The 18846-nt window shown below is 36.1% G+C and overlaps 1 protein-coding gene across 15 annotated transcripts in view; it reads right to left on the reverse strand.

Moving 5' to 3' along the window:
• Window positions 1-18846, reverse strand: part of CSPP1 (centrosome and spindle pole associated protein 1) — a 104404-nt gene that overhangs the window by 22506 nt on the left and 63052 nt on the right. For all 15 annotated transcript variants that reach the window (XM_055127773.1, XM_055127772.1, XM_055127771.1 and 12 more), the window contains 2 exons: window positions 6866-7018; window positions 2506-2618 (listed from right to left, as the gene is read on the reverse strand). In XM_055127773.1, coding sequence (XP_054983748.1) covers window positions 2506-2618; window positions 6866-7018 — 266 coding nt within the window. The remainder of the gene's footprint in view (window positions 1-2505; window positions 2619-6865; window positions 7019-18846) is intronic.

An 18846-nucleotide genomic window follows, 5' to 3' on the forward strand; every position in this document is an offset into this window, starting at 1 on the left:
CGTGGACCACGCACTGTGACACTTTGTACCACACACCCTACCCATACTCCAAGAGTACTGCACCACATTTGATGGGGTTCAAAGTAGCAGGCAACGAATCTCAGAGGGAATTGTTTTTAACAGATGATAGATGAGAGATAGATTAGATAGATAGATAGATAAATAGATAGATAGATAGATAGATAGATAATAGATAGATAGATAGATAGATAGATAGATAGATAGATAGATAGATAGATAGATAGATAGAAGCACACAAAGATGAACCTTTAACAACATGTTAGTGATCTCTTAGAAGGGCTTAATGGCCCCTGGGTGAAATACAACAATCTTCACACTCTTTTGTCTACAGGTACTTTTTTGTAGTTTTTAGCAGTTTTTCATAGTCTGCTTTAGGACAGGGAATGGAGTTCAGGATGGAAAATACCCAAAACATGGTGGTGGAAAAGTGTAATGGTGGTGGGATTGGTGTTTGAATATTAAATGTAATCAAATATTATGAACTACTTAATAAAATAAAATAATTTTTTTAATTTAAAAAAAAAAGAGCCTGGACTGAAGCCCTAGCTTCACCAGTTGCTAGCTTTACCACCATGAGTGAGTCTCTTTGTCTAAGTAGCTGCTAATCATAAAAGTATGAATAACTTTCTTAAAGAATTTTAAAGGTTTAATGAGATAGGTAAAAGAATGTGTAAAATACTTATATGCAAAGTATCTTATAATGAACAAAAAAATCTACAATTACAAGACTCTTCCTTTTTTCCTGAATTCTATCCTAGACCAAGTAAGTCTGCTTTAAATTTTTCCACTTGCAACCCCTTTTTCCCAAAACACTACAACATGGACAAGCACTGTCAAAAACATCTTGAATTCATTCATTAAGCATTTGATTTTGAATTATTTTTCTGAAAGGTTCAGAAACCTTTCACTACAGCCAAATTTTTCACAGAACCTATGAAAAGTTTTAGTTTTGTGTGACCCATGGTTTAAGAAGCTAGGTCCCTGATGCTTGCCAAGTATAATAAAATTTTATTTAAATTTTGACTTGCTGTCATTATAATCAATATAGCATTGAGTATAATATTGATCGAATTCAATATACCTAGTAGTATAGTGAAAACAATTCAAAGCAAGACTCTGACACAAAATTTGCTGCTCCCTGATTTAGTGGTCAATAACCTTGGGGCTTCTGATGCCACTCTCATCAATATTTCTATTTGTTCCATGATTCTTATATAGGTCTCTCCATTTATTACCACTGCCACCATTCTGGTTTAAATGTCCCTGCTTTCAGTCTTTTAAATCCTCCAATAATATGTCCTAAATACTAGTGCTAGATCAAATATCCTTAGGACTACTTCAATTATGTCACAGCTTTAAGAATTCATCTTTTCTAGTATTTAGGAATAAAAAGGTATGCTTAAGAGGAATGTATTGTTAAAAACTGGGATTAGAGTAACAGACTTAAATGTCGGACTAAGGAAATGTAGACATTTTCTGTAGAAAAGTTTAGTCTTGAGTAGACTTTTGAAAATAATATGTGAGATTCAAAGGAAGCTTTAACAAATGAGAAGATTCATCTGATGGTGGAGCAGAAGTGTAGGTGTGAAGAGGTGGAGCTCTCGTTCATCTCAGGCTTCATCCCTAGCACTTAGCACAGGGTAGACATAATATGGGAATTCATTAATTCTGTCCGCTTAGTAAACACTACATGTGTAACTATATAATCTATATTTTTAAGTCCAAAAAGTTAAGACATTTAGGAAAACAACTGATTTTTCTACTAATACACTGAATATTGACAGAGTCGCTTCATTCCTGAAAGGTATATTTTTTTAAGCCTTTTAGTTTTAGAAATTTCAGCATTTCTCCACTATAGTATAATGAATAGTACTGGAGCAATAGCACAGCAGGTAGGGCGTTTGCCTTGCACGCTGCTGACCAGGGTTCAATTCCTCCATCTCTCTCGGAGAGCCCAGCAAGCTACCGAGAGTATCCCACCTGTATGGCAGAGCCTGGCAAACTACCCGTGGTTGATTTGATATGCCAAAACAGTAACAACAAGTCTCACTATAGAGATGTTACTGGTGCCCGTTCGAGCAAATCGATGAACAACAGGATGACAGTGCTACAGTGCAGTACAGTGAAACTTAGAAAATAATAAAGTCAATTAATATACAGTTCTCCTTATTTCTTTTTCAAATATAAGTGAAAGAATTTTAGTACTCCCTCTAACTGAGTTCTATAAATTAGATGGTGGTTTTTTTTTCCTTTTGTCTTTTGTTTTTTACTTGGGAGTCACACCTAGCATTGCTCAGGGTGATCCTATGCCGTGCAGAGGATCAAACCAAGGTCAGCTGCACGCAAGGCAAGCACTGTAATCCCTGTACTATCTCTAGGGCCCAAAATATAACTGTACAATATCTTGGAATCTTGTAACAAAAATTTCTGCAGATTTAGTTATTTAAATTTTTGTAAGTCTTGAAGCTATAACAAGAATTTCACCTGAAAACGAAGAAAGTTCTTATATAATTCTTGCTGTTTAATCTGAAGTTCAGTTGGAGGCTCGCCAAATACATTTCCCCGGGCAAAGGGTGAGCTCTGAGATTGCATGTAACCTTAAAAGAGAAAGTTTGCAAAAACACAGTCAATATTTAGAAAATATAAGATTATGTGAAGAGTTTGCTAAGAAATTCATTTTTTAAGTGAAAAAAAATTTGCAAAATCCAGGTTTAAATCAGAAGAAAAAAATTAAAATTAGAATCTGAAAAATCAGATTAAAAGTAATAAAAAGAGGACCAGCAGGAAGGTACAGTTCAAACTGTGGCACACATGCTTGCATGCAGGAGGCCTGGTTGAATCCCCAGCACTGCAGAGACCCCAAGCATCACTGGGAACAACCCCCAAGCACTGTGCCAGGGCAAAGCCCAAAAACAAAATCAACAAAAGAAAATTAGTGAGAGTGAAATGAAAGCTGAAAAATCATAATATATCTAATATATTGATACCTGAAAGACATTAAGAGAATATAAAGGTATAGCTCAAACAAGTCTCACTGCAGCAAAGGCTTTAAAGTAAAATATATGGAAAAGAAAAATAAGTACATGTTTAAATTTTTATGTATATAAATCTTTTTCTTAATATTACTGTTATTATGTATTAAAACATATTATGCACACATGTATCAAAAATTCTAAAGTGTTTCCAAAAATTAGCACTACCAAGAGTATTTCCAAGAATATTAGTTTAAAAAATGGATTAGAAAGCCAACACTAGGCCAGGACCATGGTCCAAATGGAAGAACACAGCCCTGCACGATGGAGGGCCTGGCTTTGATCCCTGGAGCTGCGTGGAGCCAGGCACACACAAAGTATGGCCCTCAGAAAGAACAACAACAAAATCATCTCTAAGATAATTTCTTATAAATTAGAATGACTTTCCATTTTTGCAATAATTTTTATTTTTTAACTGTATAAAATGTATGTATGGGACATAAATGAGAATAATAAAAGTGTTATATAATACCTAAAACTTGTTTCACAAGAGCAACTTGAAAAATAATTATACCCAAGAAGTATCTTTGAATGCAGAAAGAAAAATATTCAAACTTAAGTTTCGCTTAACTTCTTGTATTTTTTTAAGTTACTGGTTCACCTTTTTTGCTATAAACCTAAAATATTTCTTTCAGTCACTCAGTCACCAATGATTCTGCAGTTAGTATGCCATTCAGATATATTTTCCTTTTTTATATAAATGCATTAATGGTTATTTGATTAACTCAGCAGAAAGACAAATTAAAATGCTAAAATCCTAGTATGGTGTAAAAGCTGATTAACAAAATGAATTTATAAAGTGTGCTTCACTTGGATCACTCAACTTCTCAACCTCTGCAGCAATTAGAAACGAAATACTATTAGGCAGAATAACTTCGTTTAAAAATAAATATAAAAATAAAACCAGAGGGGAAACACTTGCGTTAATACTCCTCCCCCATAAGTATCTATAGAGTGCAAGAAAATAAGTGAAAAAAAAATTTAACCAAATTATTATGCACCTCATAAATATGGTTCTTCATCATATACAAAAAGTGAAAAACAACAAACATTGGGAAGGGAATCAAAAATAGAACTGTAAAGGGTAAGAGCAGTACTACCACAAATAGAGCATTTGCCCTTCACACAGCTGACTAGGGTTTGGTTCCCTGAAACACCCAATCCCCCGAGCATACCAGGAGTGACCCCTGAGCACAGAGACAGGAGTAAGCCCTGAGCACTTCCGGGTGTGACTCCAAAACCAAAAGATAGGGGGAAAAAATTTATCTGTTAAGAGGAAATAGATATGAGCCATAAGCCCATGTGCTAGCATTCAGTTTTCAGATAGTTGAGTTCTCTAAGATCTTAAAGTTATTAAATGCCACATATATATGTGCATCCATGTGTATAAAAACACCAATTTCTACATATGTATAAATGGAATTTTTATACATATATTAAGTGGTGGGTTTACATAGTTTCTTGCATTTTGGAAAACCTGTTTTTAAGTTAATAATTAGAGAATAAAAATAATTTAAGAAATTTTAATTCATAGAAAAAAATTTTTTGTTCAACATGCTATGATTTTATGCCATTTCTTTTTTTTTTTTTCTTTTTTGGTCACACCTGGCGATCAGGAATTATCCCTGGTGGTGCTCAAGGGACCATATGGGATGCTGGGATTCGAACCCGGGTCGGCCGCGTGCAAGGCAAACGCCCTACCCACTGTGCTATCACTCCAGCCCCTATGCCATTTCTTAAACTATAGTACTCTTGCCCCAACACCAGCATCAAACCCCAGTGGCTTACAGAAAGACTACAGATAATATATTCTGCTGTGCACATTTAATGTTCTCTTTCCTAGGAAATCATGGCAAGCAAGTTAGGAAAAGAATATTTTCCCAGTGATTTTCATGGATAAGCAGAGCTAAATTTGTAATTTTTTACTACCAAGCTAGAGCAACTAACTTTAGACTGAGAGAGTTACAAACAATACTGGGTACAGAAAGAAAGGTAATAGAAGAGGTCGCACTGAAATCTTAATTTTGACTACTAAAAGAAGCAAATGAAGAGAGAAGTCAAAGCCAAAATCCCCTATTAGCAGCATTAACAGGAGGCATTTTGTTTGATTTTGTATTGAGCCATTCTTTGTAGTGCTTAGCTTACTCCTGGCTCCGTACTCAGGAATCACTCCTTGGCATGGCTTGGGGACCATACAGGGTACTACGGATTCATCTTGGGATGGCCAAATGCCCTACCCATTGTACTACCTATTACGCCAATCCGAGGTATTTTGATACATAAAGAGTCATTACAAAATAATAGAGTCAAATTAACAATTTTATCAAAATCAAAAGGTCCAATTTAACAGCTTCAAAAATCAGAACTGGATCCACTAGGTAAAACAATCTATCCTGAATCAAAATAAGTAACTACAGTACTTAGACGAGATTGGACGCATTCAGGGTGGTATGGCCGTAGACTCTAGAGTATTTAGAGATGAACTTTTACCAGCTGAATATGAATAGGTATGACAACACACAATCCTCTAAAGCGCTCACCCCTGAAGTACTCAGAAGGTTTCAAAGATTAGTGCTATCCTCAAAGGCTTAAAAGTTACAAGGCTATGGGCCGGGATTAAAGCACTTGCCTTGTATTTGTCTGACCCTGATTCTAGCCCAGGCATCAAATATGGTCCCCTGAGTAGTGCCAGGAGTGATCTCTAAGGGCAGAGCAAGAAAAAAGTCCTGAGCACCTCCAGATATGGCCCAACACCCCCAATACTTCAAAAAAGAAAAAAATAAGATTCAAGGCTTGTCATTCTAGCACCCTTTAGCTAGCAAATTCATAAAAAATTTTAAAAGGCTTTAAAAAAAATTTTTTTAAAGACAATAATCAAGGGCAGGGAGATAAAACAGGAGGAAGGCACTTGCCTTGTATAAGGCCAACCCCGATTTGATTCCTGGCAACACAAATGGTCCCTGAGCACTGCCAGTGTCACTCCTGAGAACGCCAGGAATAGTCCCTGAGAACCATCAGGTATGACCAATTAATCCTCACCCCCGAAAGAGAGACAGATCAGTTAGGAATATAAAATTCTTTCCTAATATAAAGTAAAAAGCAGAATTTGTAGTACATAAGTGATACTATAGGCACTAAAATATAGTACGGGTGACAGACCTTTAAATTTTAATTTTTAAATATGTAACATTTTCATATGTATCTAATAAAATTTTTTCTAGCAAGCTATTAAAATATTTAATAAAGTTCAATATATAGGAATTAATATAAAGTATTTTTAATATTAAATTAAAGATTTAAGAAAGGGGAGGATAACAATACATCAAAGAAAATTTCAATTACTCCATTTCTTGCATATTATGGTTTTGCAAGGCAGGACAAACAGTTACAAAACAAGAAAAAAAATGATTGCACTGTATAATGACAAGTCCATATATGATGATTTCATAACATGCAGACCATATGTACAAAATGCAAAGTGTGTATATGTAAAAATCTTTTAATGTTTTAAAATTAGATTCCCACTATCAAAATTAAAATGTCAGCAATGGCTCAAGAATCTAAAAGCAAACTACGAAGTTGAGAATACTTAGTTCTACGAAGCAAATTGCATCTACCTATTTGTTTTTAAAAATACATATAAAGAAAAGACATTGTAAACATTAATACTTTGTCGTGCTTTCTGATATGTAACCGAAATGCACCACTTTCTCAGTAAGAAAATTCTCAAAATCAAAATAAGAACCTTGTTCAGACAGATATGTTAATAAACTTTAGGAATGTAAACAAAAAATAAAATATGATTTAAAAACCTGAGTTTTTATTTGCAGAATCTTCTAGGTTTTCAGCATTTGAAGTGGCTAAATTTTTGTCTAGAGATACAACAGTCCTTTTATCTTCATATATTCTTGCATCTGGATTATGGTAGGCATCTATATTTTGTCTGTGCATCTTATTCAAATCAGCTGAGGGGAAAAATAAGCCATGTATTTCAATAAATACATTTCTACAATTGAAAATTTTTAATACACATCTTATTGAAGCTAGAGAATCGGAGAAACAAAAGGATAGAATCAGAATAATTCAATGATAGCTTGTATCTAAAAATGAAAATGAAACTATCAAAACTGGAAAGATTACTTTAAAACAAGCTTATATTATAACCCAAAATTACTAGCAAACTTAAGTAAATACATTTAAAAAACCCTGAAAACTACATTAATACATCTTACTACAAACCTCAGAATGTCTTTAATACAGAATAGTGGAATTTACTTAAAATTATTAATACTTCTTATTTAATAATATAATCATAAGGAGAATTTTAAAACACACCCACAAATTCTGTGATGATCTTATTTTAAAAGATGGAACTCAATCATATTCTATGGGCCAGAATTAGGAATTCACTTATGAACAGAATAGTACAAAATAGTGATATATGACTTCAAGGTTACTTCATAAAAGACATTATGATTTCCATGCTACTTGATCTATCAGATCACTCTGAAAAAAGCTACCATAGCATTAAGGATGTCTTAAGTGAAGGCCTGCATGGTAAGACTGAAAACTCCTGACCCGTGTGAGGGAATCTATTGGAAATAATCATCTAAAGGTTTGTCTAGGACTGAGGACTCCATTAAAGTCAGTTGCAGTCAAGTCTTCTGAAGGGTGTAGTTCTGACTGACATCCTGTGACAGCATCACCATGGGAGACTCTGAGACAAAACTTCACAAATAAACGACTTAAAAATTACTTATTTAAAGAAGGACAAGAAAATAAATATCTTTTTTTCTTTTTTTGGTTTTTGGGTCACACCTGGCGATGCACAGGGGTTATTCCTGGCTCTGTACTCAGGAACCACTCCTGGCGGTGCTCAGGGCACCATATGGGATGCTGGGATTTGAACTCGGGTCGGCCGCATGCAAGGCAAACGCCCTACCCACTATGCTATCATTCCAGCCCCAATATCTTTTATTTTAAAACCTTGTGTTGGGACAATTCTTATACAGCAATAAAAATACATACATATGCAAAATTTTAAATCTAAATAGGGTTGGGTTAAGGAGTTAGTTAATCTTAAAAAGAGATCTGACTGTAGAACTCAAAAGCTCTAGGGGGAAAAAAAAAAAAGGAGTATTTCTCTAGGAAAACTGGGTCAGGCATGTGGTTCAGTGGTAGAGCATCTCCCTTGCATTTGTGAAGACCTTAGCACCACCCAAAATAATTGAACATAAATTGGGATTTGAGTTATTTACAAAAAGGTAACATCAAATAGGCACTAGAAATCTTGTGTGTCTACGTAGTGGGGGAGGGAGGGTAGCTCAGGCTACACCCAGTGGTGCTCAAGGCTATTCTGGCTCTGTACTAGCAGTGGTGCTCAGGGAACCATATGAGGGGCTGAGGACAGAACTGGGATCAAATACATGCAAATTAACTCCTGTACCATCTTTTATCCCCTTTGACTCTCACTAAGAAATATAAGTCTTAAGAGGGTGGTAAGAAATATCAATGATATGGCTTGGAGGCTGGTCTCTCATTCTGGGTAACTCAGGGAAGGGACCACCAAGTAAAATGTGGTTGGAGGTCATGTGGGGGAAGGGTGAGGCTGGTGGAATACAGACTAGAGACTGAACACAATGGCCACTCAACACCTTTATTGCAAACCACAACACCTAATCAGAGAGAGAGAACAAAAGGGAATTCCCTGCCATAGTGGCAGGGTGGGGTGGGGGGAGACGGGACTGGGGAGGGGGGAGGGATGTTGGGTTTACGGGTGGTGGAGAATGGGCACTGGTGAAGGGATGGGTTATTGAACTTTGTATGGGGGAAGCATGAGCACAAAGATGTATGGATCTGTAACTGTACCCTCACGATGACTCTCTAATTAAAAATAAACTAATAAAAAAAATGCAAAAAAAAAAAAAGAAATATCAATGATAGGCAGAGGCTCTTCTTGAATATGATTTATATTAAGGTATTGCAGGAAGTATATACCATGGTCTAGAAAAGTTTTTGTCTGCTTCTTTGATTTTAAGAATATAAGTAAACGAAGTATGCTTAAAGGAGGAATGAGAATAAAATTAAGAAGAAAGAGAAGGTACAGAGATCACAAGGGAGAAGTTGATTACAAGAAAATTATGAAGTCCAAGCCTTGGCTAAGAGCACCTAAACTTATTTACCAAAAAACAAAATTAACAGGAAAGTTTAAGTTCAAGCACCACATACATGCAACTCCAATTCTCCAAAACCACCATCATCACAAACAATTAACTGATGTAGAGTTGCAAATGTACCTTGGTAGCATAGCATATGCTTTGCATTTGTGAGAACTTAGGTTCAAAAACCAAGTAATGCATGGGCTGGAGCGATAGCACAGCGGGTAGGGCGTTTGCCTTGCAAGCAGCCAACCCGGGTTCAATCCCCAGCATCCCATATGGTCCCCTGAGCACCGCCAGGAGTAATTCCTGAGTGCAATGCCAGGAGTAACCCCTGTGCATAACCAGGTGTGACCCAAAAAAACAAAAAAAAAAAAAAAAGAAAGAAAAGAAAAGAAAAACCAAGTAGTGCAAATTTTAAAAAGTATTATTTGTGGTCCCTAAAAATTTATAAAAATGAAACAAAAATGTTTAAAAGGTGAATCTGTATCTAAGTCATCCAATTCACTAAAACAGTTAAAAGTTCAGCTGTATCATCAAGAAGTCATTATGAGTAATATATATGGCATTCTTTTTTTTCCCTTTTGGTTTTTGGGCACACCCGGCGGTCCTGACTCAGCACTCAGGAATTACTCCTGGTAGGCTTGGAGAACTATATGGAATGGCAGATATCAAATCAGGCTCAACTGCAAGGAAAACTCCTTATCCACTGCACTACTGCTCCAGCCCCTATATGGTATTCCTTTCCACTATACGAGTTCGGTATATCAGGCTGACTCGTTCTATATCAGACCCAGACCTCTGAAATCAACCTAGTAAATAGTGGAATGCTTTTTTTTTTTTTAAGTAGTCATCTAAGCAAAGCATATATTAAGAGATAAATACCTGTAATTAAATAAACATTAATAAAGCTCACTAACAAATGATTAGTGTTGTGACTACACTCAGTTCTCTTGATTAGAACAGTTAATATATTTATATGAAAGGAAATTGATTTTAATAGAGTATATGATTAAGATTTGGGACTAAGAGAGAGTGAAAAGGCTAAGGCTCAAACATTCTTCATGGTGCCCCCAAAGTCAGATCAACAATGGATTGAGGACCCAAAAAACTTCAGAGGGAGAAAAAAATGACTCAACAATCAAAATTTCATATTGCTTTTTGGTAGAAGAAATGATTTCCAAATCAACTGATTATTCCCTGTCTCTTCCTGCAGGGCACAGAGTGCTGGACAGATCAGGGAACAACCTTCTGCAGCTAGCACGGCACACTTGATTTCTCATGATAAACTATAGTTCAAAGATGGAAAAAATTCATACAGGTTAGTGATAAAACTAAAAAAGAGGCAGACCTCTATCAGACCAAATCAAGTAAAAGAGAGTAATGAGATAGGGATTAAAAGATCATCAGGATATATCTGATCAAATGAAGATGCAGCAAGTTTTTAAAGCAATTGCTAACAGACCTGAGGAAACACCTTGACACTATACAACCAGACAGAATATCAATAAGAAAACAAGAATTTTAGATAAGGAACTTGAAGATTAAGAGACATGTACAAAAATCTGTTGCCATGTTTCTAATTATGTTTTAGTCATTTTTACCATTCTTACATTAGCTCTTTAAGAAGTCATTCAGAATCCCTTGCAGAAATGGGTTAGGTGAAACAAATGGCCTCAGATATTGCTTGCTTGAGGGTTTTATTTATTTTTTTTTATTTAGTTTTTGGGCCAAACCTGTCAATGTTCAGGGGTTACTCCTGGTTCTGCAATCAGGAATCACTTTTCACAGTGCTTCTGGCGGTGCCATATGGGATGCCAGCAATGTAACAGAATATATTTATCATTCCCTCAAACCTAAGTGATTTCTTTGCATGGCAGAGGGTTTTTAGTTGGACTTGCTTTTCTTTCAGTACTTCAGTTCTAGTCTACCGTAGCTGCAAATCCCTTTGAATCGAAAAAGCTGCTGTGAACAAGACTATGACCCTCCTGAGGGAATCCGGGCTGTGGCCCCATGGGGCAGTGACCCTGGTTGGGTGGTTCAGGTACAAGATTTTCCAACTGCAAAAAGCCGAATACACAATCTTCTCCAGTGTACATGGTACATTCTTCAAGACAGATCATATGCCGGGGCACAGTGTCAATACTGACATAAAAATATAAGTTATTGTCAATTTTTCAAATCATAATACCATGAAGGTAGAAATTAACTTGAAAATAAATGAGCTAAATAGAATAGCGAAAAAAGTGCTTGCCTTCCATCCTGCTGATCCGGGTTTGATCCCCAGCATCTCATATCATGCCCCAAGCCCTACTAGGTGTGACCCCTGAGCCAGTCTGGAGTACAGCTGGGTGTGGCTCAAAACCAAAAGAGGAAAAAAATAGTATTGCATTATCATAATGACTCAAAATTTAAAATTTGTATTTTTAGAAATTCTGATGAAATCCTAATTAAAGTTATGGCTTGTGTGTACCGATTCTAATTCCTAGTTTTGATCACTGTGTCAAGATTACGTGAGATGAAAATATTAACAGAAGTAGGTGAAAGATACTTTTTATACCTTGGCAAAGTCTTTGTTCTTTTTTTACTTTTGGTTTTTGTTTCGATTTGGGGCCATGCTAGGCAGTGTTTAGGTCTTACTCCTGGCTTTGCACTCAGGGAACACTCCTGGAGGTGCTTGCAGAACCATATGGGATGCCAGGGATTGAACAGGTGTTAGCCCCATGCAAGGCAAACACCTCACCCAATGTACTATCTCTTTGACCCTCTTTGAAAACTCTTCTATAAATCTCAAGCTATTTTTAAAAAAAAAAGCAATGCTTTTAAACAACATAAGAATAACTGCATGTTTAATAGAATAACCATAATTTTAAAGTTGTACTGTTTCAAGTATTGATGAGGATTCAAAGCAATCTCTGGTGGGAATGCAAAAGAGGACAGTCACTTTGGAAAAAGGTCAGGCATTCTTTACCATAAATACACTTACTATAAATACACCTCTGCTTTCCTAATGTTAACATCTACCCAAAATAAATGAAAATAGGTCCTCACTAGATTAATTATATACGATCTTAAGTCCTACAACTGATAAATGGATGGAAAACTGCTAACTCCACACAATAAAATACTATTCAATAATTTTTTAAAAACTAATATTTGTAAATAACATGTAAATCTCAGAAACATATATACTAAGAGGAAATATTAGACCCATAAATTAATACTAACATTCCAGCGCACTGAACAACATACTAAAAAGAGTAAATTTTATTATATGTCTCAAAAATTTTAAAAAGTAGATATAAATCTAAATTGGGAAAACAAAATACAGTGAATAAAAATTCATTAATCAAATACATGGGAGAAAATATTTAATCTTACTATTAAAAAGTTAGAAATATGCAATACTTTTCCAAGTTTTCAAATTTGTTTTTTTTTTTTCCTCTTACTCCTCACAGGTCTAAAGCCTGAAGTTCAATATAGGCACACCCAAAATATACTGAGAAAAGAAACAGATCATTGTTTTGGAGGGGGGCCACTACACAGCAATACTCAGCAATACTTCCAGCTCTATGCTCAGAGATCACTCCTAGTGAAGTGATGGGTTCGGTGGAGCATATGGGACGTTAGGGATTAAAGCTAAATCCAGTGTGTGCAAGGCCAGGAACCCTACCCACTGCACTCTCTCTGACACTCCCAAAAAGATTTTTTTAGTGTAACATATATGAAAATATAGGCATTTACCTTTAAAGGATTGATGCTTTGTTATAATCAAGGGGTAACAGATTTTGACATCTCATTACTAAGACTTTCTCTTATAAAGAGAGCTTCCCCTTAGAGAACTAAGATAAAGTTGAAAATTCAATTTCTTTAATTACTTTGCAATAAAAGATCAGAGATGTAAGAATTATTAGAAAAGACAGCAAATTAGTCAGTCAATAAAGATTAACTGGTCTTTGTCATAACATGAAGCAAAGCATTGATCTTCATTACATATTTCAAATACAACAGAAAAAAATGTCCATTCCTCTTTAAAATATAACCATATACAGACTTACTGTCTTTTTCTTTTTCTTTCTTTTTTTTTTTTTTTCTTTTTGGGTCACACCTGGCGATGCACAGGAGTTACTCCTGGCTCTGCACTCAGGAATCACCCCTGGCGGTGCTTAGGGGACCATATGGAATGCTTGGAATTGAACCCGGATTGGCCAAGTGCAAGGCAAACGCCCTACCCACTGTGCTATTGCTCCAGCCCCCAGACTTACTGTCTTTAAGTGATTAATTTACAGCTTTGAAAACAACATTTAAAAAAAAAAAAAAGAGCTTCACGGGGAAAAAAATAAAGGGCTTCACTATATTTGATAAAATAGTACACCTATTTCATGACATGGCATTAAATAAGCAAACATATCATTATCACTGAAAATAAAAATCTCAGCAAAGGAGTTTAAAGATAGCACAGCAGATAAGATGCTTGCCTTGCATGCAACTGATCCTAATTCAATCCCCAACACCACATATGGTTCCCCAAGCAATCCGTAAACACGAAGCCTAGGGTAAGTCCTAAGCATGGGGCCAGGACTAGATAGGACCCAAACACAAACAAAATGACCAGATATGGCCAAACACAAAAATCTCAGAAAACATTTTCCATTGTGATTAAGTCAAGCAATTATAAAAAAGTATTTTAATTCAATAACCCACACCTTATCCTATCAACTTTCACAAATGTATAAAGAACACAGTAACTGTATTGTTTAAACTGGAAATAATCCTAGAGGCACATGGAAAACTTCTAGAAAACTTATTTCCAGTGTTCCCCAAAGCCATAAAACTCCTCTGTGGTAACTGTGTAAGTTTCTATAAATTCTCAATTTAAATTTATTGTAGAAAAGACTGACTACTTATGTATCAATTTCATGTTTTTCTCCTGGGCATAAATGTCCTAGACTCCAAGCATGTTATTTGAACAATGGCATAAAGATAAAATTTCCAGTTCAAGGCCAGTCTCCAAACAAATTTCAATTGGATTCCCTACTTCTTGCCTGTGGAGCTAACAAGAAATAAAAGACACCGAATGTAAGGATGATACAATGAGAAAAGCCAAGGCTTCTGAGTTCCTCCTTAAGAGAGAAATTCAAATAGCATTAAGAAATGTTATGTTTTCATGATATTCATAATAAGCAACAGAAAATAAATTATCTAGCATCTGCTCCTGGCAGATCGGCTTGAATGGTGGTGGGAAAATTCAAAATAATGGTGGACGGAGATGTAATGGTGGTGGAATTGGTGCTGAAATAGTGAATGCAATCGATTAATGTGAATAACCTTATGAAAATGAGATTTTAAAAAAGAAATAAAAATACATGAAGTTTTTTTTAATTTTTTTTTTAAATATTATGCTTTAATACTCTTAGAGCGATAGCACACGGCTGACCAGGGTTCAATTCCTCTGTCCCTCTCGGAGAGCCTGGCAAGCTACCGAGAGTATCCTGCCCGCACGGCAGAGCCTGGCAAGCTACAAGCTACCCGGCATATTCTATATGCCAAAAACAGTAACAACAATTCCCACAATGGAGACGTTACTGATGCCTGCTCAAGCAAATCAATAAACAATGGGAGACAGTGCAGAATTTAAATTAAACCTTTGAAAAATCGGGTTATTTGGTCTAGCTCTTTAAGTGTTATCTGGATAACACTTAAAAAGGATATAGCATAGTTCTATCCATATATGAAAAACTAGTGTTCTTCTAAAATACTTACAAATGTACATTTAACTTAAAATAAAAAATGTGGGGCTGGGGCAATAGTACAACTAGAGTCTATTAGTACAACTAGAGTCTTGGTTTGCATGCAGCTGATCCAGGTTCAATCCCTGGCACCTCCTATGCTACCCTGGACACCACCAGGAGTGATCCCTACACACAGAGTCACAAGTAACCCCTGAGCAGTGCCTGCTGTGGCCCCAAAACAAAACAAAAAGAAATGTGCTACCTAAAATTATCTCATCTATAAATCTGAATATAAAACCTGTCTTTCAAAACTATGAGAAAATTATGTGATAAACAAAGGAAAAGAACAAATCCTAACATGTAAACTTTTCTCTACAATTGACTTATCATCAGAGAAGGCAGAAAATCTGAAATTAAAATAAACGTATTTTTATTTAAAAGCTTTTTGATGGGGCCAAAGAGATAGTACAGCAGGTAAGCAACACTAGGAGTGATCCCTGAAGCACAGAGCCAGGAGTAATTCCTGAACACAGCCGGCTGTGGCCCCAAAACAAAAATGAAAAAGTCATCTTGATAATCAGTCACTAGTTCAAAAAGGTATATTAACCCTGATGTTCAGTGCAGTATTATGAAAGTCAAGATATAAAAATAACCTAAGGTTTATTGCCCATAAGCGTAAGGTAAGTTGTGACATATGTCCACAATGAATACTACTCAGCCACTGGGTGGGGGAAAAAAATTGTATCTTGTCATTTATTAAAATTTGAATGGACCTTGAAGGTATTATCCTAAGTAAAATAAACCATAAAGACAAACACTAAGTGAGTTTACCTCTATATGGCAGATAAAGACAAAAGCAGAGCCAGGGAGATAGTTCAAGCACTGAACCACATGTAAAGCAAAGAAGAAATCAGGATTCAATCCCTAGCACCAAATGGGTCCATGGAACACTGCAGGAGTAGCCTCGAACACTGCCTGCTATGGACCCCATCTCCCCCAAAGAAAGAAAATAAATACAATAAACATAAACTCTCAGTTACAAAGAATAGACTGGTGGTTACCAAAGGGGAAGGGAGTTTAATAGTGGGTGAAAAGGGTAAAAGGTGAATGCAGACTTTTGGTAAGGAATAAAATGAAGTATATACAAACGTCAAGTATGATATTATATACCTGAAACTTATATACTATGTTTAAAATAAAAACAACTAATATTAATTCAATAAAAATGTCAACTGAAAAATTAAAACTAAGATGCCAAAAATAAAATAAAAATCCATCCTTTTAAAGAATCAAAGGCATAATCCATCAAAACTCCAATAACTCAATATTTAATATGTCTTAACTTTATAACTATATTGTCTTTATAATAAACAATATGAAACTTAAAAAATTTATTTTCATGGAATTCTATTATTCTTTCATTTCCTGTCTATAATTAAACAATTTTCAAAAGTTTGCCACCCATAAATTTACTCTTCGCTGAAATACTGAAATCATCCTTATATATAATTAGAAGCATAAACGTTCTCTTTCAAAGTGCTATATCAAACATTTCCAAAGAACACAGTTAAAACAATAAATCATTCTAGAATCAGCCATAAAATATCTGAGATTGGGTTTCTATTTTTCAAAGTAATATTTGCACTGTAGAGATACACACTACAAATGAAACACAACATTCATTTGAATGATTTTAGATCACTTGTGGATATCTTGCTAGGGGCTAGTGAAAGTCGGAGTAACTCCTGAGCATTTCTGGGCATGGACCCCACAAAAAAGCCTGACTAGTGTTTTTTTATAAACACAATCAAAGTTATGCAATTTTTACTAGCTCACAAAGCTGAAGTAAAGGTTTTGCATGTGACAGACCATGGGTCTGATATTCTACACTGCATGTCCACCCCCAGCCATCACCACTGGATGGGAATCTTATGGTCCCCCGTATCAATGAGTCTGAGTAATAAACGGTAAGGAACACCCAAATAAAATAGGTATTAACAGTTGTTGCCAGAGATAATCTGTTCAACTATTTGTTTGCATAAAACCTTGCCAAAGAGAATATATAAGATTTCTTCTAAAGTTGACTTATTGCATTGTACAAATTCAATGCGATCCCTATAGGGATACCCTTGTCATTCTTCAAAGAAATGGAGCAAGCGCTCCTGAAATTCATATGGAACAATAAGCCCCCACGAATAGCTAAAGCAATTCTTGGGGAAAAAAATGGGAGGAATCAACCTCCCCAACTTCCAACTCTACTACGAAGCAGTAGTCATTAAAACAGCTTGGTACTAGAACAAAGGCAGAGTGGCAGACCAATGGAACAGGGTTGAATACTCTGACACATCCCCCCAAATATATGACCATCTAATCTTTGATAAGGGAGCAAGAAAGGTGAAGTGGAGCAAGGAAAGCATGTTTAACAAATTGTGCTGGCAAAACTGGACAGCTACATGCAAAAAAATGGGCTTAGACCTCCACCTATCACCATGTACAAAAGTCAAATCAAAATGGATTAAAGACCTCAACATCAGACCAGAATCCCTAAGGTACATTGAAGACAAGGTCGGCAAAACCCTCAACGACACTGAAGCCAAAGGTATCTTCAAAGCTGACACGCCACTGGCCAAGCAAGTGAAAACAGAGGTAAATAAATGGGACTATCTCAAACTAAGAAGCTTCTGCACCTCAAGAGAAACAGTGACCAAAGTACAAAGACAATATACAGAATGGGAAAGGATATTTACGCAGTACCCATCCAATATTGGGTTGATATCAAGGATATACAATGCACTAGTTGAACTCCACAAGAAGAAAACTTCCAACCCGATCAAAAAATGGGGTGATGAACAAAACTTTCCCAAAGAAAAAATCCGAATGGCTCAGAGGCACATGAGAAAATGTTCAACATCACTAATCATCAGGGAGATGCAGATCAAAACAACCATAAGATATCATCTCACACCACAGAAACTGGCCCACAACCCAAAAAACGAAAACAACCGGTGTTGGCGTGGATGTGGGGAGGAAGGGACTCTTCTTCACTGCTGGTGGGAATGCTGACTGGTTCAGCCCTTTTGGAAAACAATATGGACGATTCTCAAAAAATTAGAAATTGAGCTTCCATTTGACTCAGCAATACCACTCCTGGGAATATATCCCGGAGAGGCAAAAAGGTATAGTAGAGATGGCATCTGTATTTCTATGTTCATTGCAGCACTGTTTACAATAGCCAGAATCTGGAAAAAACCAGAGTGCCCCAAAACAGATGACTGGTTAAAGAAACTCTGCTACATCTACACAATGGAATACTATGTAGCTGTCAGAAAACATGAAGTCATGAAATTTGCATATAAATGGATCAACATGGAAAGTATCATGTTGATTGAAATGAGTCAGAAAGAAAGAGACAGACATAGAAAGATTGCACTCATATCTGGAATATAATGTAACTGAAAAGTACAAGTTGGCAATGATGCAACTTCTGGCAGATATCTCTCTGGACTTAGTTACTAAAATACTAAAATGCAGAAACCCCAAACTGAGAGGCCGCTAAGTGTGGTCACTCGACCTCATACCTCTTCATTCTCAGCAATGGAAAACAAATTACCTAATGCTTCCTTTTCAGCAGGTCCGACTTTAGGGGAGAGACTCTCCAAACAATAATAGTGAGTTTTGTTGAAATATTGAATTCAATCAAAGTGAAAGTAAAGTGAAATTTATTAGTTACACAGGTGGGGGGGCTAAGGGGAGGGGGCTAGGGGCGTGGGGGGGTTAGGGGTGTGGGGGTGCGGGGTGGAGCTAAACTGGGATTCTTGGTGGTAGAATATGTGCACTGGTGAAGGGATGGGTGTTCGAGCATTGTATAACTGAGACTTAAACCTGAAAACTTTGTAACTTTCC

Source organism: Sorex araneus, chromosome 2, assembly GCF_027595985.1.
Source record: "Sorex araneus isolate mSorAra2 chromosome 2, mSorAra2.pri, whole genome shotgun sequence".
In the NCBI taxonomy this organism is placed as follows: Eukaryota; Metazoa; Chordata; class Mammalia; order Eulipotyphla; family Soricidae; genus Sorex; species Sorex araneus.